Raw genomic sequence first — 15342 nt, 5'->3', positions numbered from 1 at the left:
GGCAACTTGATTGAATTTGTGAATTTTTGTGGTGATTGTAATCATAATTATTTTGAGTTTTTTTTCATAGCGGTACTAAGCAATAATGTTATTAAAATGTAAATTAATGTCCTTATTAGTGAAATGGAGCATGTATAATTAAGGAATTATCAAAAATACATCATTATTTAAGAGATTATGGCGTTTGTGATATGAATAAGATGAAAAAAAAACTATATACAACAGACGTTAAGTTTGCTTGAAAAAAATATGCAAGTACCAACCGATTTTGAAAAAATAAAAGTACTAACCGCTAAAAAAATAATATTATTTAAACCACAAATTGATAAATTGTAGGCACCCAAACAGCGTGCGTTAACAATAAAATTGATTATTTTATAAAGTTGGAATAAACAAAAAAATTAAATTTGGAAAATCAGCTGAAAATTTTGCATGAGAAATGAGCTGATTTTTTTCATTAGTGTGTGTACCTACAAGAAAAAAAATTATGTTAAATTATATGATCGACAATTTAGAAGAAGATTACTAGTTCGAGGTAGAAATAATAATAAGTCTAAAATAAAAATGGCATTTGGAATAAGAAAAGAGTAAAAAAAAACAAAATAGAAAAGATGAAGATTTATTGTGTGCCAACAACTTGACAATAGTTTTTTAACTATACTCATGGTAAAATACATTTTGTTATTTTTCACCGTTACGAGCTAATAAACGTAAAATCTATGTGTCCTGAGGGCAAATATTTTATGAGATTTGTGATAATTAACATTGTCAATGAAAAGTTTTTCTCAATTAAAAAATAACTCAGATCAACTGTCTTAAAAAACTCAATCAAATGTGCGAAAACATTTTTTATTTTTTATAATATTGTTGGATATTGTTAAAACTTATATATCTATCATCCCATATATGTATACAAACGTACACATGTACTTGACAAACGTTCGAACGAGTTGGCATGTATTATATTACAATGTAAACATATATACTTGTGACACATGTGGGTGTATTTACTCACAAATATGTTTGTCTAACAAAGTTGACACATAATTACTTTCTTTTCTTGGGTAATGTAACTAACTTTTTTTTCTTGGAATATTTCTTCTGTAATTCTTCATAACAATTAGTCATTCTAAAATCAAACCGTACAATCAGTATACTGTACTTATGTTTATTTCAACTGAATTTATCATCGTAGATGAGTTGCACATAGATTTCACCCAATTTTCCTTAATTTAAAAATGTCTAATTTTTTTCAACTCTATGCATTACCAATAACTTCATAATTTTTGCAAACTATTATCAAGGTGAGGAATACATTTTAACGTGAAAAGAAAAATAAAAATTGTCCCATGATTTACGAAACAATCGCACGTACACGCGAGAGCGCTGTACGGAACATCCGTTGCGATTGGCGCACTTATTATACTGATTAAAAAATTTGTATTTATCTATAGATGCTTTTATTTTGTTAAAAAGTCTTTTTCAAACGTGATATCCAAATGTAAAAAACAACAAGAGCTAAAGGGCTAATTTAAGTATGTTTTATTTTGCACAAGCGATGATTCGTTAAGGTGAGGGGATAAGTCCTTGTTTTGTTCTTTTGATCCTACTTTTTTTTTTTTTTTTTTTTTTTTTTCAAAAACCATCAATGTCCGATTATTCTTCGATATTGATTAAAATATTCGAGCTACGCCGGCTTGTTACCATTTAATATTCCATATCGAATGTTTGATTTCACGAAAAAAAAAAAATAAATAAATAAACAAAAATACGATGCACACTCATTGCGAAATACTTGAATTGCAATGGTATATGTGTATATGGTTGCACTTTTCAAAAAATGAAGCACAACTTTACCGAGTCACAATTGTAACTGTACCCCCCCCCCCCTGCTCTCTTTGAGTTAACGACTTGAAAACAGTTTATATTATCTGGTATGTATATTGTGTACATACATATATAGCCTGTCCGCAGCCGAATAATCATCGCAGTGTTCCTCGATCCGCGCAACCGTTAAAAACAACCATTATAAGTACCTCAACAGCCGTGTCCGAAGCATCAGTGAGTACTTATTGGCGTTGCTCCGAAACTGAGGCTCAATATAATAATTATAACGTTCATCCACGTAGTTTCGTGAGTAGTAGAGTTTTGGCTGTGATACATGTCGCCAATGTAGTGGATGCTTATTATATACTTTTATTGCACATCGCGGGAAGGACTAGCGAGAGGAAACATCGCCGACCAACGCTGATTAACTAACAAGTAAGCATTAGTATATATAACTTATATACACTCGATGGGATGTGCTTTTTCATAGGGATGGGATACTAAAATATCTTCGAATGCCTCCAACTCACAATCGTCCGAGTGCATTTTCACACGTGTGTATTGTATAAATGTCAACTATACCTGCCAACGATGTCCACGTGAGTTTTCATATAAGATGATCGTTTATTTGTTTCTTACCTCCGATGGGCTCATGTCTTCGATGTATAAACTTCGTGTACCTCGTAAATTAATATACATATATATTAATCAGGTCGACGCAAAAAGGAATAATGGAATGTTTCATTGAATTATTTCGTTATTCCCGATGTGCATGAACATACACGTGTATACGTACACTTTCACAATTTAATTGTAACATTTTCGTTTCTCTTATCACTCGGTGAGTAATCTGTTACCCATCGGCGTTTTACATGCTACACGCGCGTTTCGATAGTTTAACAATTTTTTACTGTATATAAACAGTTACACTGGCACATGGCATTTTTACAGAAATCAAATGTTTCGTTGGATTATTGATAATCCGTTAACAAGCCACAAGGTAGTTTAAGTCAAATATGCTCGTGCATATTTCTTGCACGGTGTTTTTATCATTTAATACTGCATATATAGATCAAGTCAAAATTGCTTATAGTTCTACGTATGCAAAATTAATATTTTAAACGGGTAAATTTCTTTTTCGAGTAAAAATTGTACAGAAACAGTGATAATTGTGCAGTTTTACTTGACTTTTTCACTCGCGGTATGCGTGCACACTTTGATAAGCGACAACTTGGATTTTATCGAATTTCCCTGAGTGTACGTGATGACTCATTATTATATGGTTGTCTTCCTGTACACATATCGTCGAGTCCTTGAAATGGATGATTTTAAATGGAAAATAATATAATGTTCATAACAGCTGTATCTCCTGAAAATACATGAACGTCCACGTGTAGATAACAGTTCCCACAAATTATGGAGTTGTCGCACTGTGTGTTAATTAATAAAGGGTGTGCTCGTTCATACACCTGGATTCCTTTTAGTCACTTGATGCAACCTATTTTTGCGTAACAAATCTTTTTTTTCTTGGAAATGATACACAACCTGGCACACCTTTGTGCAAATAATATTGAAAAAATATTAAAATATATATTTATTGGAATGGTACAACCAATTTATTACAATTTTTAATTATTGCACACCTACGATAAATCGCGGCAGCTGTACAATCATCATATTACAAGTACATGGAAAAGTACCCTTAATAATATATAACTTATATGCAACTTTGAATTATGTTTCATTGTTAAAAAATACATCAATTAGATATATGTTTAAAATGTTTGCTTTGTGCAACAATGCAATGTTAAATAAAAATAAATTTTACGTGGCTTATACATACACACACACACACACATATATATATATATCTCTAAGTTAAAATTTAACTTAAAACTAATTGTTCTTTTTTTCCAACAGAAATGACGGTTAACCTGAATTGGCGTTTACCACCATTATTATTATTATTAATAACCGTAGTATGGGTCACAGTGAGTTCAGCTACCGAAAATACGGATGGTATCCTAACAAGTGGCAAAAGAATTTGTAATGCCAAGCAAAAATGTAGTGATTGTATCCAAACAAGCAAATGTGCATGGTGTACGAAGCCCGTAAGATTTTGATAAAATATTCTAATTATTTTTCATGTTGCAAAAAATTAATGATTCATCGAACTTCAATGGTAACATTTTATTATATGCGATTCAGGATTATAATGGCAACAGATGCTTTTCGTCGGAGGTAAACGAAAACACCGATACAGCATGTCCAAGCGATTCAATATTCAATCCGTCTTCCGAACTTAGTATGAAAAATAATAAAAGTGATAAAATAGAGTACGACCTGTATCCCCAAGAATTTAACTTGAAAGTTAGGATAAGTACGTGTACAACGATTTATTGTTGCTAAAAAAATAAAAATTACAAATAATTTGACCATGATTTTCAATGATTTTTATTTATGCATGGATTTGAATGAATTGATAATTTTTTCACGATATATTGCAGATGAAGCTCAGAAGATAAAAATCAAGTTTGTAGCTGGAGATTATCCCGTGGACTTGTACTATCTCATGGACTTGTCTAATTCGATGAAAGATGATAAAGAAAAATTATCAAGCTTGAGTGAACTTTTGGCTCAAAGTATGAGAAATATAACGAGTAACTTTCGCCTGGGATTTGGTAGTTTTGTCGACAAAGTTGTTTTACCGTTTACCGATACATCACCGAAATCGTAAGTAAATTTGATGACATCAATAACCCTTTTTGAAGTATTTTTTTCAACTTCATTTCAATAGTAACGTGGGATACATGTATGACTTTTAGACTCGAATCCAGTTGCCCATCCTGTGCGCCCCCTTATGGATTTAAAAACCACATGAATTTATCTGACGATTCAAACAAATTTGCGGTAAGAACAAAATCTTGGATACTCGCATATATTTGATCAATGTCAAAGAAATTGTATTTTTTTTTTTTTTTTTTTACCAAATTTACAGAACGAAGTGAAAAATGCCCCGACTTCGGGTAACATAGATGCGCCGGAAGGTGGTTTTGATGGTTTGATGCAGGCGATGGTGTGCGACGAAATCGGTTGGCGAAAAGAAGCTCGAAAGCTATTGCTTTTCTCGACAGACGCCAGCTTTCATTACGCGGGTGATGGTAGGCTCGGTGGCATCGTTGAACCCAACGACGGGAAATGTCACATGAAAAACAACATTTACACTCACTCGACAATCCTAGATTATCCTAGTATTTCACATATAAATGTCAAGGTATGGTATACATTACGAATTACACTTACCGAATCTCAATATTAACATCAGATTATTTTTTTTTTTACTTCAATCTCGTGTTTTACTTTTCGACCGAGAGTTTGTTATTTTCCAAAATTAATTATTGCTTTTTTTCCCAATACTTGTTATTATTCAAAACTGCCTAATCTAGCCTTCGTTAAAAGCTTGTCCCAGTTGTAACTCGACGGTGTAAATTTATAGGCCAAAGAAAAAGCCATAAACATCATTTGGGCCGTGACTGAGGACTACATATCCATATACGAGAAATTGGCGAAAAACGTCCAGAGCTCGCACGCGTCGGTGCTCAAGGCCGACTCGAGCAACATCGTCGAGCTGGTGCGCGACCAGTACAACAAAATACGAAGTTCGGTGGAAATGAGGCACAACCTCCCCAGCACGAGCGATCACATTACAGTGAATTTCCTGTCTAAGTGCCTGAACGGCACCGGAGCGAAGGCCAACACCAACAAGTGCAGCAACCTCAAGACCGGGGACGCGGTCGAGTTCGAGGTGGAGATAACGGTGACAAAGTGCCCGGAGAGCCGATCGGAGTGGAAAAAGACGTTTCTCATAAACCCGGTAAACCTCGAAGCGACGTCCCATCAAAAAAAGCACCGTCATTATTTATACATATAACATGTATGATTGAATATAAATCGATTGCAGATCGGTATGAGCGAATCGGTGGCCGTGAATCTCGAAACGATCTGCAAATGCGAGTGCAAGGACGAGCCGTCGAAGGAAGGGTCGAGCTTGTGCAACGGGCACGGCCGATTGGAGTGCGGCATATGCGCTTGCGACCCCAACTTTTTCGGGAAAAATTGCGAATGCGACGCGAGCCAGGCCACCCGTAACGACGAGTTCGCTTGCCGGCCGAACAACGAGACCACCGAGGTGTGCAGCAATCGGGGCGAATGCGTTTGCAATCGGTGCGAGTGCGCGAAACGCGACGACAGCGACGAGGTGCACGATGATCTATATACTACTTTGTTTTTGCTGGATAATGCCCGAGTGCCGATTTAACGGTTCGTATGATATAATTGATGGTTTTCCAGGTGGTGGAGGGCGCTTACTGCGAGAAGGACAATTTTTCTTGCGGCATGGGCCGGCAGGGTAAGCTGTGCTCGGGACACGGCAAGTGCCGTCACCACGGGAGGTGCGAGTGCGATTCAGACTGGTACGGGGATGCTTGCGAGAAGTACAAAAACACCGACGCTTGCGAGTCCAATGGAAAAATGTGTTCCGAGCGCGTAAGTTCAGAGAGAGAGAGAGAGAATAAAAATATGAACAACAATCGTTGGATCAACCGAAAGATTGGTTAATCATGTTCCGTTTCAGGGTTCGTGTGAGACTAAGAAGGACAAGGACGAGAATCATTGCGTGTGCCGGGTCGTCGATGGTATACACTATTTCGGTGAATTTTGTGAAAAGTGCCGCAATTGCCCGAAAATATGCGAGTCGTTGAACCCCTGCGTGTCGTGCGTATTGAAGAATACCACCGATTGCAACGATACCTGCCAATCAGACGTCATCCACGACGTGACGGAGAAACTCGGCCAAATGGACGTAGGCGATGGAAGGGTGGACTGCGACATCATACACGATGATAACAAGTGTAAATATCGTTACATTTATTACAACGATACCAACAACAACATTGTGATATTGGCCGAGAAAACACCGATCGAATGTCCCCGTGAAGTTAACGTATTGGCCATTGTGCTGGGAGTGGTAGCTGCCGTTGTGTTCATCGGTTTGGCGTTGCTGTTGCTCTGGAAGTTGGTGATAACGATCGCCGACAGGAGAGAATATGCTAGATTTGAAAAGGAACGTGCGAACGCCAAGTGGGACAATGTAAGTTTTTTTTTTTTTTTTTTTTTTTTACCAAGTATATTTCATTATTAAAAACATGTCTGAAGAAAACGAAGCACACTCCATTTTCGTTCGTTGTGTGTGTACCATTTTCTACCATGTAAAGCTTATACAAGAAGTGGATAATTTTAATTTTAATTTTTGGGGGGAAAAACTTTTCATTCAAAGTGTATTTCACTCATTTGACGAATAGCTGTTGTTTCGATCTTTGTTTATACTTATTATTGCTAAATTACACGGTTTTCATATCAATGTATAGATTGACCAACCAGAGAATTTCGCGTGGTTTTACAATAAAAATCTCATTTAATGGTTTTTTTTGTTGATTCCGGAGGACTTCAAAAAGGCCCTTTTCCACACGAAGGTGCAATAATCAGCTGTGTTATCGTGTGTTTACAGGGTGGCAATCCGATATTCCAACAAGCAACGTCGTCCTTTCAAAATCCAATGTACAACGAGGGACAATCTTGAGAAATTTGGAGGACCGTTTTCAGGCAGCTACTTAAATTTTAACCGAGCTGCTTTACGTTTGCGAGTACGTCGTAATACGTTATACAATCTTATGTACAAGCTGATGCTGGATCTGCATGACCATGTAGAATTTTTTTTCCTTTGATTGGTTTACTTGAACAGTACATAGAAACACTAATGAAACTAAAATGTGCATAATTAAATTGCACAAATGACAATCGTATGCTAGTATTTTTAAATCTTAGAATAGTCTTTTCTTTTTTTTTAAGCAAAGAATTCAATGTTGAATTTATTCGTGTTGTTTCGTTCAATGTCATTCAGAAAAGAGCGAATATGAGTTACATTGCAAAAGACATTCATCTAATTACTTGTTAGGATGATTACGTAATGTATATACATACTCAGTTTGCAATTCGAATTTTATCAATTGATATTAATTACTCATTAATATATATATATATAAGATATGAAGTTTATACTATGATATAAATTTTAATTTGTACATTTTTTTTACTTTATTCTCGACTATTTTGTATGAATCAAAGAATTATTTACTTTTATAATGATCGCATGTCAAACGATTTTCAAACCATTTTAACGATCTCAACTTATAAACTACCAGAAGAAATAATTATAGAAATATTATTTGCGACGCTGGTCAATACTGTTGGTATGGACTAATATCATTTTGCCCTATAATTAACTTTTAGCTTAATATTTATAATTGTACGTTTCCATTACTTTGATTAATAAACGATAAAAAAAAAAAAGATTTGTGACACCTCTTTCTTCCAAACAGTGCAAACCCGTATAATTTATAAGCCGTATAGTATAACAAATACATCGTGTATATATACATATTCATAAGTGAATATTGTTAAATAATAATTATATTGCATACATGTATAAATCCTTACGAGAGGGTGGACTCCAATGGTTGCATGTACAAATGAAAAGTCAATATTCATTACCTACAGCCAAAAACTTTTCATCATGTTCTGATCAAAACTATGAGTATGATTTTATTTATTGTCATTTATTGAATGCAATCTCATAACCTTCATTTTAATTTTTCTTTCTAGCTAACAGTTTTTTTTTTCATTTAAATACTTTCCAAACGCCGATATGAAAACCACATCAATAGTACAAAGGACAGTGGTACAAAATTGACTAATTTTCAATTGATCACATCGTTTTACTCGAAGATCAATCAGGTCAATGAAACGTTCACTTACTTTTTCCAATTTTGAAAAGTCCCGCTACTTGATAAAAATTTTTCTTTATTTACCGACTGCTGTTAGAGTAGAAAGTCATGCCCAATGATAAGTCACATCAACATGATGAAGACAGCGCCGCCACTTTGGCATCCAGCCGCACAATATCTCTTTTTCGAAATCGGCTTCTCCCAAGAGGTGAGGGTTACGGACATGCCCGAGAATCCGGTCGCATCAGGCCGCGAATAAGCCCTGGTCCAGGAAATCAGCCCAGCGCCGATGACTCGAGAGACTCGTCCGGTTTTTCACGACCTGATTTTGACACTCCGACCGCGCACTAGCTCGCAAAAGTGTTCCGAACGAGCCGACCTCGCGAGCTCGGCACGGCGCTGCGGCTGACGTTCTTGGGGATCTCTCGCAGCTGTCCGCTATACTATATTTTCTCTCACTTGTTTAATTGTGAATCAGTGATTATTAGTGCTTATAATTAATTGTTAAAGTTGTTGTATTTTCGCATTGTTGTTGCAGGACGAAAATGGGTAGATACTCGAAACAACCGTCGAACCCTCCCAAGTCCTGCAAGGCGCGCGGCTCCAACTTTCGTGTTCACTTCAAGGTATGTAATGTATTCTAACCTCTTTTGCTCACAACACTTTGTAAACAATTCCTCACACGTACATTGAAATTATTGCCATCGATAGCAATAAAGTATCAAACTTTACATTAAAGCTTTACCGGTATTTTCTTTCTATAAATTAAGTGCATATTTCGTTAATTGCAAAGAAATCGTTTCATAATTGCACCATACATGCCTCAAAGTACACGCGACTTACTAACCTTTTGAGCGAAGGAGTTGAAAGTTATTTATGGTTTTTTTTTGCCTGTCATTAGTATGACAACTAGACTAAAATGGTACTTGGTTTCTTTAATGTTCAATGCCTCAAGTGATATCGACGCGATACTTTAGAGAATTATGTTTTTGAGACCAAAACAAACGATAACTATGTAGTTATGTTTTGTAGAATACCCATGAAACGGCTCGTGCCATCAAAGGCATGCCTCTGAGGAGAGCTCAAAGGTACTTGAAGAACGTTGTTGAATTCAAAGAATGCGTACCCTTCAGGAGGTTTAATGGTGGTGTTGGACGTTGCGCACAGGCCAAACAATTTGGCACTACTCAAGGTCGATGGCCCAAGAAATCTGCCGAATTTTTGCTGCACTTCTTGAAGAATGCAGAGAGTAACGCCGATTACAAAGGTTTAGAAGTTGATAGGCTCGTCATAGAGCACATACAAGTCAACCAAGCTCCTTGCTTACGAAGAAGGACATACAGAGCTCACGGTCGCATCAATCGTAAGTGCTTACTTTTTTGTAGCTATTGACTTGAAATGTTTATTTTCTACAAAATTGATTTTTTTTTTTTTTAGCTTACATGAGCTCTCCGTGCCACATAGAAGTCATACTGACCGAAAAAGAAGAAGTCGTTGCTAAAGCTGCTGAAGAAGAACCTGCCAAGAAGAAACCTAGCAAAAAGAAGTTGGCCAGACAAAAGGAAAAGCTCATGATGGAATAAACAGTTTGTTCCAAACATAAGATTAAAATTTAAGAGGTACATTTTACTTGGAAATAATAAAAATCCATTGTTCTTTTAATCTGTCTTATTATTTATTGATAACAAATTTGATATTTTTCAAAAGTTTGCAATTAGCATTAATTGAAAATAGGGCTGTATAAAAAATGTTCTCTTTGTGCACTGTTTGCATGCACATGATTTACCAAAACCAAGTTATCTAAGTTTTCTTTGCAATTATAACAAGTTTCATTCTTTGGTGTGATAAAATAAGGCAGTTGAACTGTGTACTTTTTTCTTTTAAAGTCTTCATTTTTTTATTTTTCACTTGAGTATTCTAATAATGAGTACAAATTAATAGTGCAATTATATATCTTACTATATAAGTGGGCAAGCTGGGCCCTAATAATGGTACTTTCATCATGTCTCTTTTAATCAATAACAACATCTTAAGAAGTAACTACAAATTTTCAACGATTAACAATTATTTTACACACTACAAAAATTGTTTTCATAAGCCTGCACGGTAAATAAACAATGAAGTCTCTATGCAAGACTCGAATGCAGTGTAATACTTTGTTTCAGCATTTAAAAGTAATGATCTCATGTAGACGAGTGCATTTATCAACTAATTTTCAAACTCTGATATAGGAAATGTCTTGTGACTTTAAACACAATACAATATTTATAAAGTTATGACAACCTGCTGTAGTTCCATGTATCAAAAATAATTTTCGTTAAAATACATTTCAGACACTTCTTATGCTACTTTTTAAAACCATAGGAAATGATTTAGATAATGAATTAATAATACAAAAACTGATGAAATGTAAAAATTAAATAACACGTCTGTAGGTGATGTTGCTACAAATGATAAAGTTACTGAATGTGATAATACTTGAGAAACAAAATCTAAATCTTCGCGTATATAAAAGTCCTGTTTATCAGCCCATAGATAGACATTCGTTCGGATAATACGATTCAACAGTTTTTTACTTTTGGATACGTAAATTTTTGATTGTTAACACGTACGTACATACTTTTTGTAATCAATATTTCAATTCGCAATTTACAAAATCAAAACGGCTTAAAAAATGATCACGCGCTCCATTCACTCGCGCGCACCTTTTTGGCGATAACACAAATCAACGGAAAACTGATATTAAAAATCTTTTTTAAACGGTTTGTACTTTCTTAAAATTAAAAATTACAAAATCAACAATCTGTTTACGGAGGCTTAAGATTAAAGAAGCTGGTAATAATAAAAGAAACAAAAAAGATGGTTCAATAACCAGGGCAGAGAATAATAAAAGCTTGTACACAGGGATGAACGCAGATAACGAAGTACGAGAGCAAAAAAGAATGGAAAAGATTTTGATTCGCTGCGTAGGCGTGGTTGTTGTTACAATCTATGAACTAAACAAAATCCGTACGTGGGTTCTACTGCCAAGGGGCGCGAATGAATTTCGACGACGACGACGACGACGCGTGATGCAACTGGTTTGTTTGACGGAACGTTGCTGCTTCTCGCTCTTCTCCGTGCAATCCTGGTGGCATTGGTCCTGTCAAGAGAGTGGCTCGCGCGTAGTATTCGGTAAGAATAAACAGAGCAATCCACCTCCTGTAAACAAGATCAAATAAAATGTTGTATGAGTATACATGATCATACTTGAGTGGAATTGGGAAAAAAAAAAAAAAAAAAAAAAAAAAAAAAAAATGCCTACCAATGAGAAGAACGGCAACGATGAAGGTGGGTGCCGGACAGTAGAGGTCGAGCAACTGGGCTATGACGATGTTGCCGATGATGCCGCCAAGACGTGCGGCCACCATTGATATGGCGATACCGGTTGCGCGCAAATTCGTGGGAAAGACTTCGGTGATGAGGCAGTCGAGAGCCGCGTTGCCGCAACTAATGACACCGCTAAACACCGCCGAGACTATCAGATTGTGGTACTTGTTGTAAACAAAGTACAGCCCGATCGAGCACGCACCCGACGACAATGTACTGAAAACTGTAGGTGCACGGGAAGGAAGATAAATACATATTTATATTATACATACAGTAACAATAAACAAGCAGGAAAGGCGGAGATAGAGAGAGAGAGAGAGAGAGAGAGAGTGGCTGACCTAAGAAGAACTTGCGGCCTAGACGGTCCATGAAGAGCACGGCCAGCACGTTGGCCGGTATGGCCGAGGCGACAGTAATGAGGGACTCCATGAAAACGGACTGGCCGATTTTATCGGTGCAAAAGTTTTCACTGCTGTGCGAGCCCTTGTTGACCACGTAATCCGTGACATCGCACACACTGGCCGACTGATTGGGATGCTCGCGGTGAAACTCATCGAACCGATTGAAAAGCTCCGGGAACCACATCATCAGCCCGTAGTAGCCGATGTGGAAGGTAAAGTTGATGAAGATGGAGACGAGGGTGAAACGGAGGATCGGCGAGACGAACAGCTGACGACTGTTGTCCATAATGTCGCTCAGCATCACCTTGAACTTGCTCTTGACCGGGCCGGCGTCCGTGCCGGGCTTTACCGAATTATTCTCGACTTGCAGATCGTCGAGGATCAATTCCTTCACCTGATGCGCGCGTGCAGTTTAAGAGATAATACAACTTGTTATAGCTTTTTCAGTTACTCATTAATGTGAAAAAAAAAAAAAAAAAAAAATTGTATTTTTCGTCATGGATGTTTCAACACGCGAAAGTAGACCGACCATGTAGGTGTCACGAGGTTTGCCAGTGTTGATGGCGTAAATGTTGCGGAAGATGTCGAGGGCCTCGTCATATCTTCCACGCGAGAGTAGGTACTTGGGGGATTCGGGGAGCAGCAAAAGCAGCCCCGCCACGACGAAGGAGGGAGCAGCGCAGATCAGCAGGAAGATTCGCCAGGAGTTGTACGTGAAGAACGCGCTCTTGAAGCCGATGTCCGTCGGGATGATCAGCCACGCGAGCCCTAATGGACACACGTATGTTTTTTGTTTTTTTAAATTATCCTAGCTCTTACCAACCGTAAATGTACATACCTGCCACGAACAAGTTGCCCAAGGTCCAGAAGGCGGCCATGAACGACAGCATCGAGCCTCGTTTGGACTTTGGCTGAAACTCTGCAAAGTACGACCAGATCACCGGTCCACTACCACCAAGGCTACAACAAGTAAACAACAACGTATTTGGTGTCGTTGATGTGACAGACAATGATGATTTACATTTTGTGCGTGCAGCGATGTGTAAATAATATATACTTACGCGGCACCGTTGAGGAAACGGAAGAACATGAACAGCTCGTAGGACTGGCTGAAGCTGGAGGCGACGATGCAGAGGGCGTTCATGAACGAGATGACGATGAGGACCTTGCGGCGCCCGAGGGCGTCGGCCACCGAGCCCCAGGCGTAGGCCCCGGCCATCATCCCGATGAATATTATCGAGTTGAGCCAGCCCTTCGCCTGGGTGTCGAGTTTCAGGTCACATTGTGCACTCGGCAGGATAAATGACATGGAAATCACGTCCATCTCCTCGCTCGTGCTGACGAAGCCGCACACCGCCAGCAGGAAGTAGTGAAACTTGCCATATTCTGCAATTTCAAGCAGATCTTATACATTTTTGTCCCTTACGGTATGAAAGCGTTTTTTATGCTTCGATTGAAGGTGTTCGCCCGCGTTTCGTTGCACAAGCGGTATGCTGTTGAGAGCACTTGCGACGCGCGTACAGAGTGTGAAAGAAAAATATGTAGGTATTCTAATTCTTAAAAACATTTTTTATTTTTTATTTTTTATAAAACAACAACTTTCTGCGTTCGATTGAAGAGTCCAAGTGTACATATATTATTGGATAGACGTATACGCAAAACGTCACGATCAATTGTTTTACGAAAACGTTCTCGAACGCTATGTACATATCATAAATCTTTGGCGCGATAAAGGTACCTTTTAGTGCTTCTTCGATGCACTGAAAACTTTGTGACGAAAAAGTGGAAGAGCAATAAAAAAAAAAAAAAAAAAAAAACACTTTACGTGAGAAAAACACGTGCCGTTCGAATATTTAAAAATGTCCCGCCCTAAAATTCAAACCTGATTAGACGAAAGCTCAATGAGCCCGCGATAGCTCGTTTTATATACCTATATCATCGGTTTTTTTACGTTACTATGATGATCGCATAAGCTTGGCTGACGCTGTCTCTGTAGCATCGCTCTGTTTGTCCGATATGAGGTGATGATAGACAGTGTTTGGATAGAAGGGACACCTCTTATTTATTTTTTAGAGATTTCGATGATTTGGTGGACTTTGTTACGAGGAAAATATTGACTCACCGGTTAGTTCGATCGCCTGCTCAAAGTCAGCTTTGATAGCCTTGGTATCTGGCGCTTTCTCCGGATCTAAGGTTTTGGCCTTTGACCCGATGCCTGCGGGGAACAAAACAGAGCCGAATTGTTTATATCCAATCGGACTGTGGTAGAAAAAATGAGAAAACTTACGCGCGAGCTCTAGGTCCTTTGAACCGCAGCCGTTCAGGCGATCGTCTTTTACATCACCCTCTGAAAACACAAACGCAACGGTGGTTAAACGTCATGGGTGCATATATGCCTATCTGTGCAAAGACCTTTTCTATCCAAGTACATGTTTTTGACTAAAATCTCTCGATCAACGATAAACTTAGAGAAAATAACTAAAAGAAATTGCGAGCACTTGTTATTCGACGTACAGTACGTATACGCATAGGTTCTCGAGTCTTTTATATAATTACCTCGCGACCCAGTTGTCACAGCCCGAGCGAGCGATTATTAAGCTCGATCTTTGACTTTTTTTTAAAATGCGGTAGCTTCGCGACGGTTTTTCTCGAGGCAAACGTATATTTACGTCCTGTATACCCAAGATTTTTTTTTTTTTTTTTTAACTTTTCGAAAAGTTGTAATATTTGTCATTGACGTGCTGTCGAAACAAAGCAAAAAAACATTCTATATTTTAAGGTCGTTAAATCGACGAGCGTCGGTGAATCACCACGTGTGTCGTAAGCAGCGAAAATCGATTATTCTGAACTTGAAAAAATTTGACGGAGTTTGCGTTAAAAGTATAAAATATATCAAAGAAGTG

General features: G+C 37.6%; 3 protein-coding genes across 6 annotated transcripts in view; 2 read left to right on the top strand and 1 right to left on the bottom strand.

Annotated features, from left to right (window-relative positions):
• The first annotated feature begins 1987 nt into the window (after nt 1-1987).
• Nucleotides 1988-8189, top strand: LOC106640380 (integrin beta-PS). The gene is made up of 11 exons (XM_014354404.2): nt 1988-2262; nt 3748-3938; nt 4036-4207; nt 4335-4560; nt 4653-4737; nt 4826-5101; nt 5324-5701; nt 5789-6085; nt 6178-6372; nt 6461-6976; nt 7394-8189. The coding sequence occupies exons 2-11, from the start codon at nt 3750-3752 to the stop codon at nt 7463-7465; spliced, it is 2406 nt and encodes an 801-aa protein (XP_014209890.2). The 5' UTR covers nt 1988-2262; nt 3748-3749; the 3' UTR covers nt 7466-8189.
• Nucleotides 8190-8818: 629 nt separating this feature from the next.
• Nucleotides 8819-10331, top strand: RpL17 (ribosomal protein L17). 2 transcript variants are annotated; one of them, XM_014354482.2, is made up of 4 exons: nt 8819-8877; nt 9208-9295; nt 9702-10032; nt 10107-10331. In XM_014354482.2, exons 2-4 carry the CDS (start codon nt 9215-9217, stop codon nt 10250-10252), a joined length of 558 nt encoding a protein of 185 aa, XP_014209968.1. In that variant the 5' UTR covers nt 8819-8877; nt 9208-9214; the 3' UTR covers nt 10253-10331. The 2 variants fall into 2 exon arrangements, with proteins under 2 accessions (XP_014209968.1, XP_089445543.1); XM_089589417.1 differs by lacking the exon at nt 8819-8877 and adding an exon at nt 8892-9102.
• Nucleotides 10320-15342, bottom strand: part of LOC106640434 (synaptic vesicle glycoprotein 2B) — a 31315-nt gene continuing 26292 nt past the window's right edge. For all 3 annotated transcript variants that reach the window (XM_089589334.1, XM_089589299.1, XM_014354480.2), the window contains exons 3-10: nt 14727-14786; nt 14562-14654; nt 13501-13825; nt 13278-13399; nt 12969-13207; nt 12377-12833; nt 11974-12261; nt 10320-11870 (exon numbers count right to left, since the gene is read on the bottom strand). In XM_089589334.1, the coding sequence (XP_089445460.1) occupies nt 11815-11870; nt 11974-12261; nt 12377-12833; nt 12969-13207; nt 13278-13399; nt 13501-13825; nt 14562-14654; nt 14727-14786 (1640 nt within the window). In that variant the 3' untranslated portion in view covers nt 10320-11814. The remainder of the gene's footprint in view (nt 11871-11973; nt 12262-12376; nt 12834-12968; nt 13208-13277; nt 13400-13500; nt 13826-14561; nt 14655-14726; nt 14787-15342) is intronic.

The sequence above is a fragment of the Copidosoma floridanum genome, unplaced genomic scaffold (assembly GCF_036245765.1).
Source record: "Copidosoma floridanum isolate Cflo_tuat_1 unplaced genomic scaffold, Cflo_Japanese_pri ptg000001l, whole genome shotgun sequence".
NCBI lineage: Eukaryota > Metazoa > Arthropoda > Insecta > Hymenoptera > Encyrtidae > Copidosoma > Copidosoma floridanum.
The sequence above is the reverse complement of the archived record's forward strand: the minus strand, read 5'-3'. Positions and strand labels throughout refer to the sequence as shown.

Excerpts from the sequence above, each read along its gene's own strand:
- RpL17 (XM_014354482.2), top strand. The coding sequence starts at position 9,215 with ATGGGTAGATACTCGAAACAACCGTCGAACCCTCCCAAGTCCTGCAAG. Across the intron at positions 9,296-9,701 it reads ACTTTCGTGTTCACTTCAAG|AATACCCATGAAACGGCTCG; the intron begins GTATGTAATGTA and ends TATGTTTTGTAG. Across the intron at positions 10,033-10,106 it reads AGCTCACGGTCGCATCAATC|CTTACATGAGCTCTCCGTGC; the intron begins GTAAGTGCTTAC and ends TTTTTTTTTTAG.
- LOC106640380 (XM_014354404.2), top strand. The coding sequence starts at position 3,750 with ATGACGGTTAACCTGAATTGGCGTTTACCACCATTATTATTATTATTA. Across the intron at positions 4,561-4,652 it reads ACCGATACATCACCGAAATC|ACTCGAATCCAGTTGCCCAT; the intron begins GTAAGTAAATTT and ends TATGACTTTTAG. Across the intron at positions 6,373-6,460 it reads GAAAAATGTGTTCCGAGCGC|GGTTCGTGTGAGACTAAGAA; the intron begins GTAAGTTCAGAG and ends GTTCCGTTTCAG.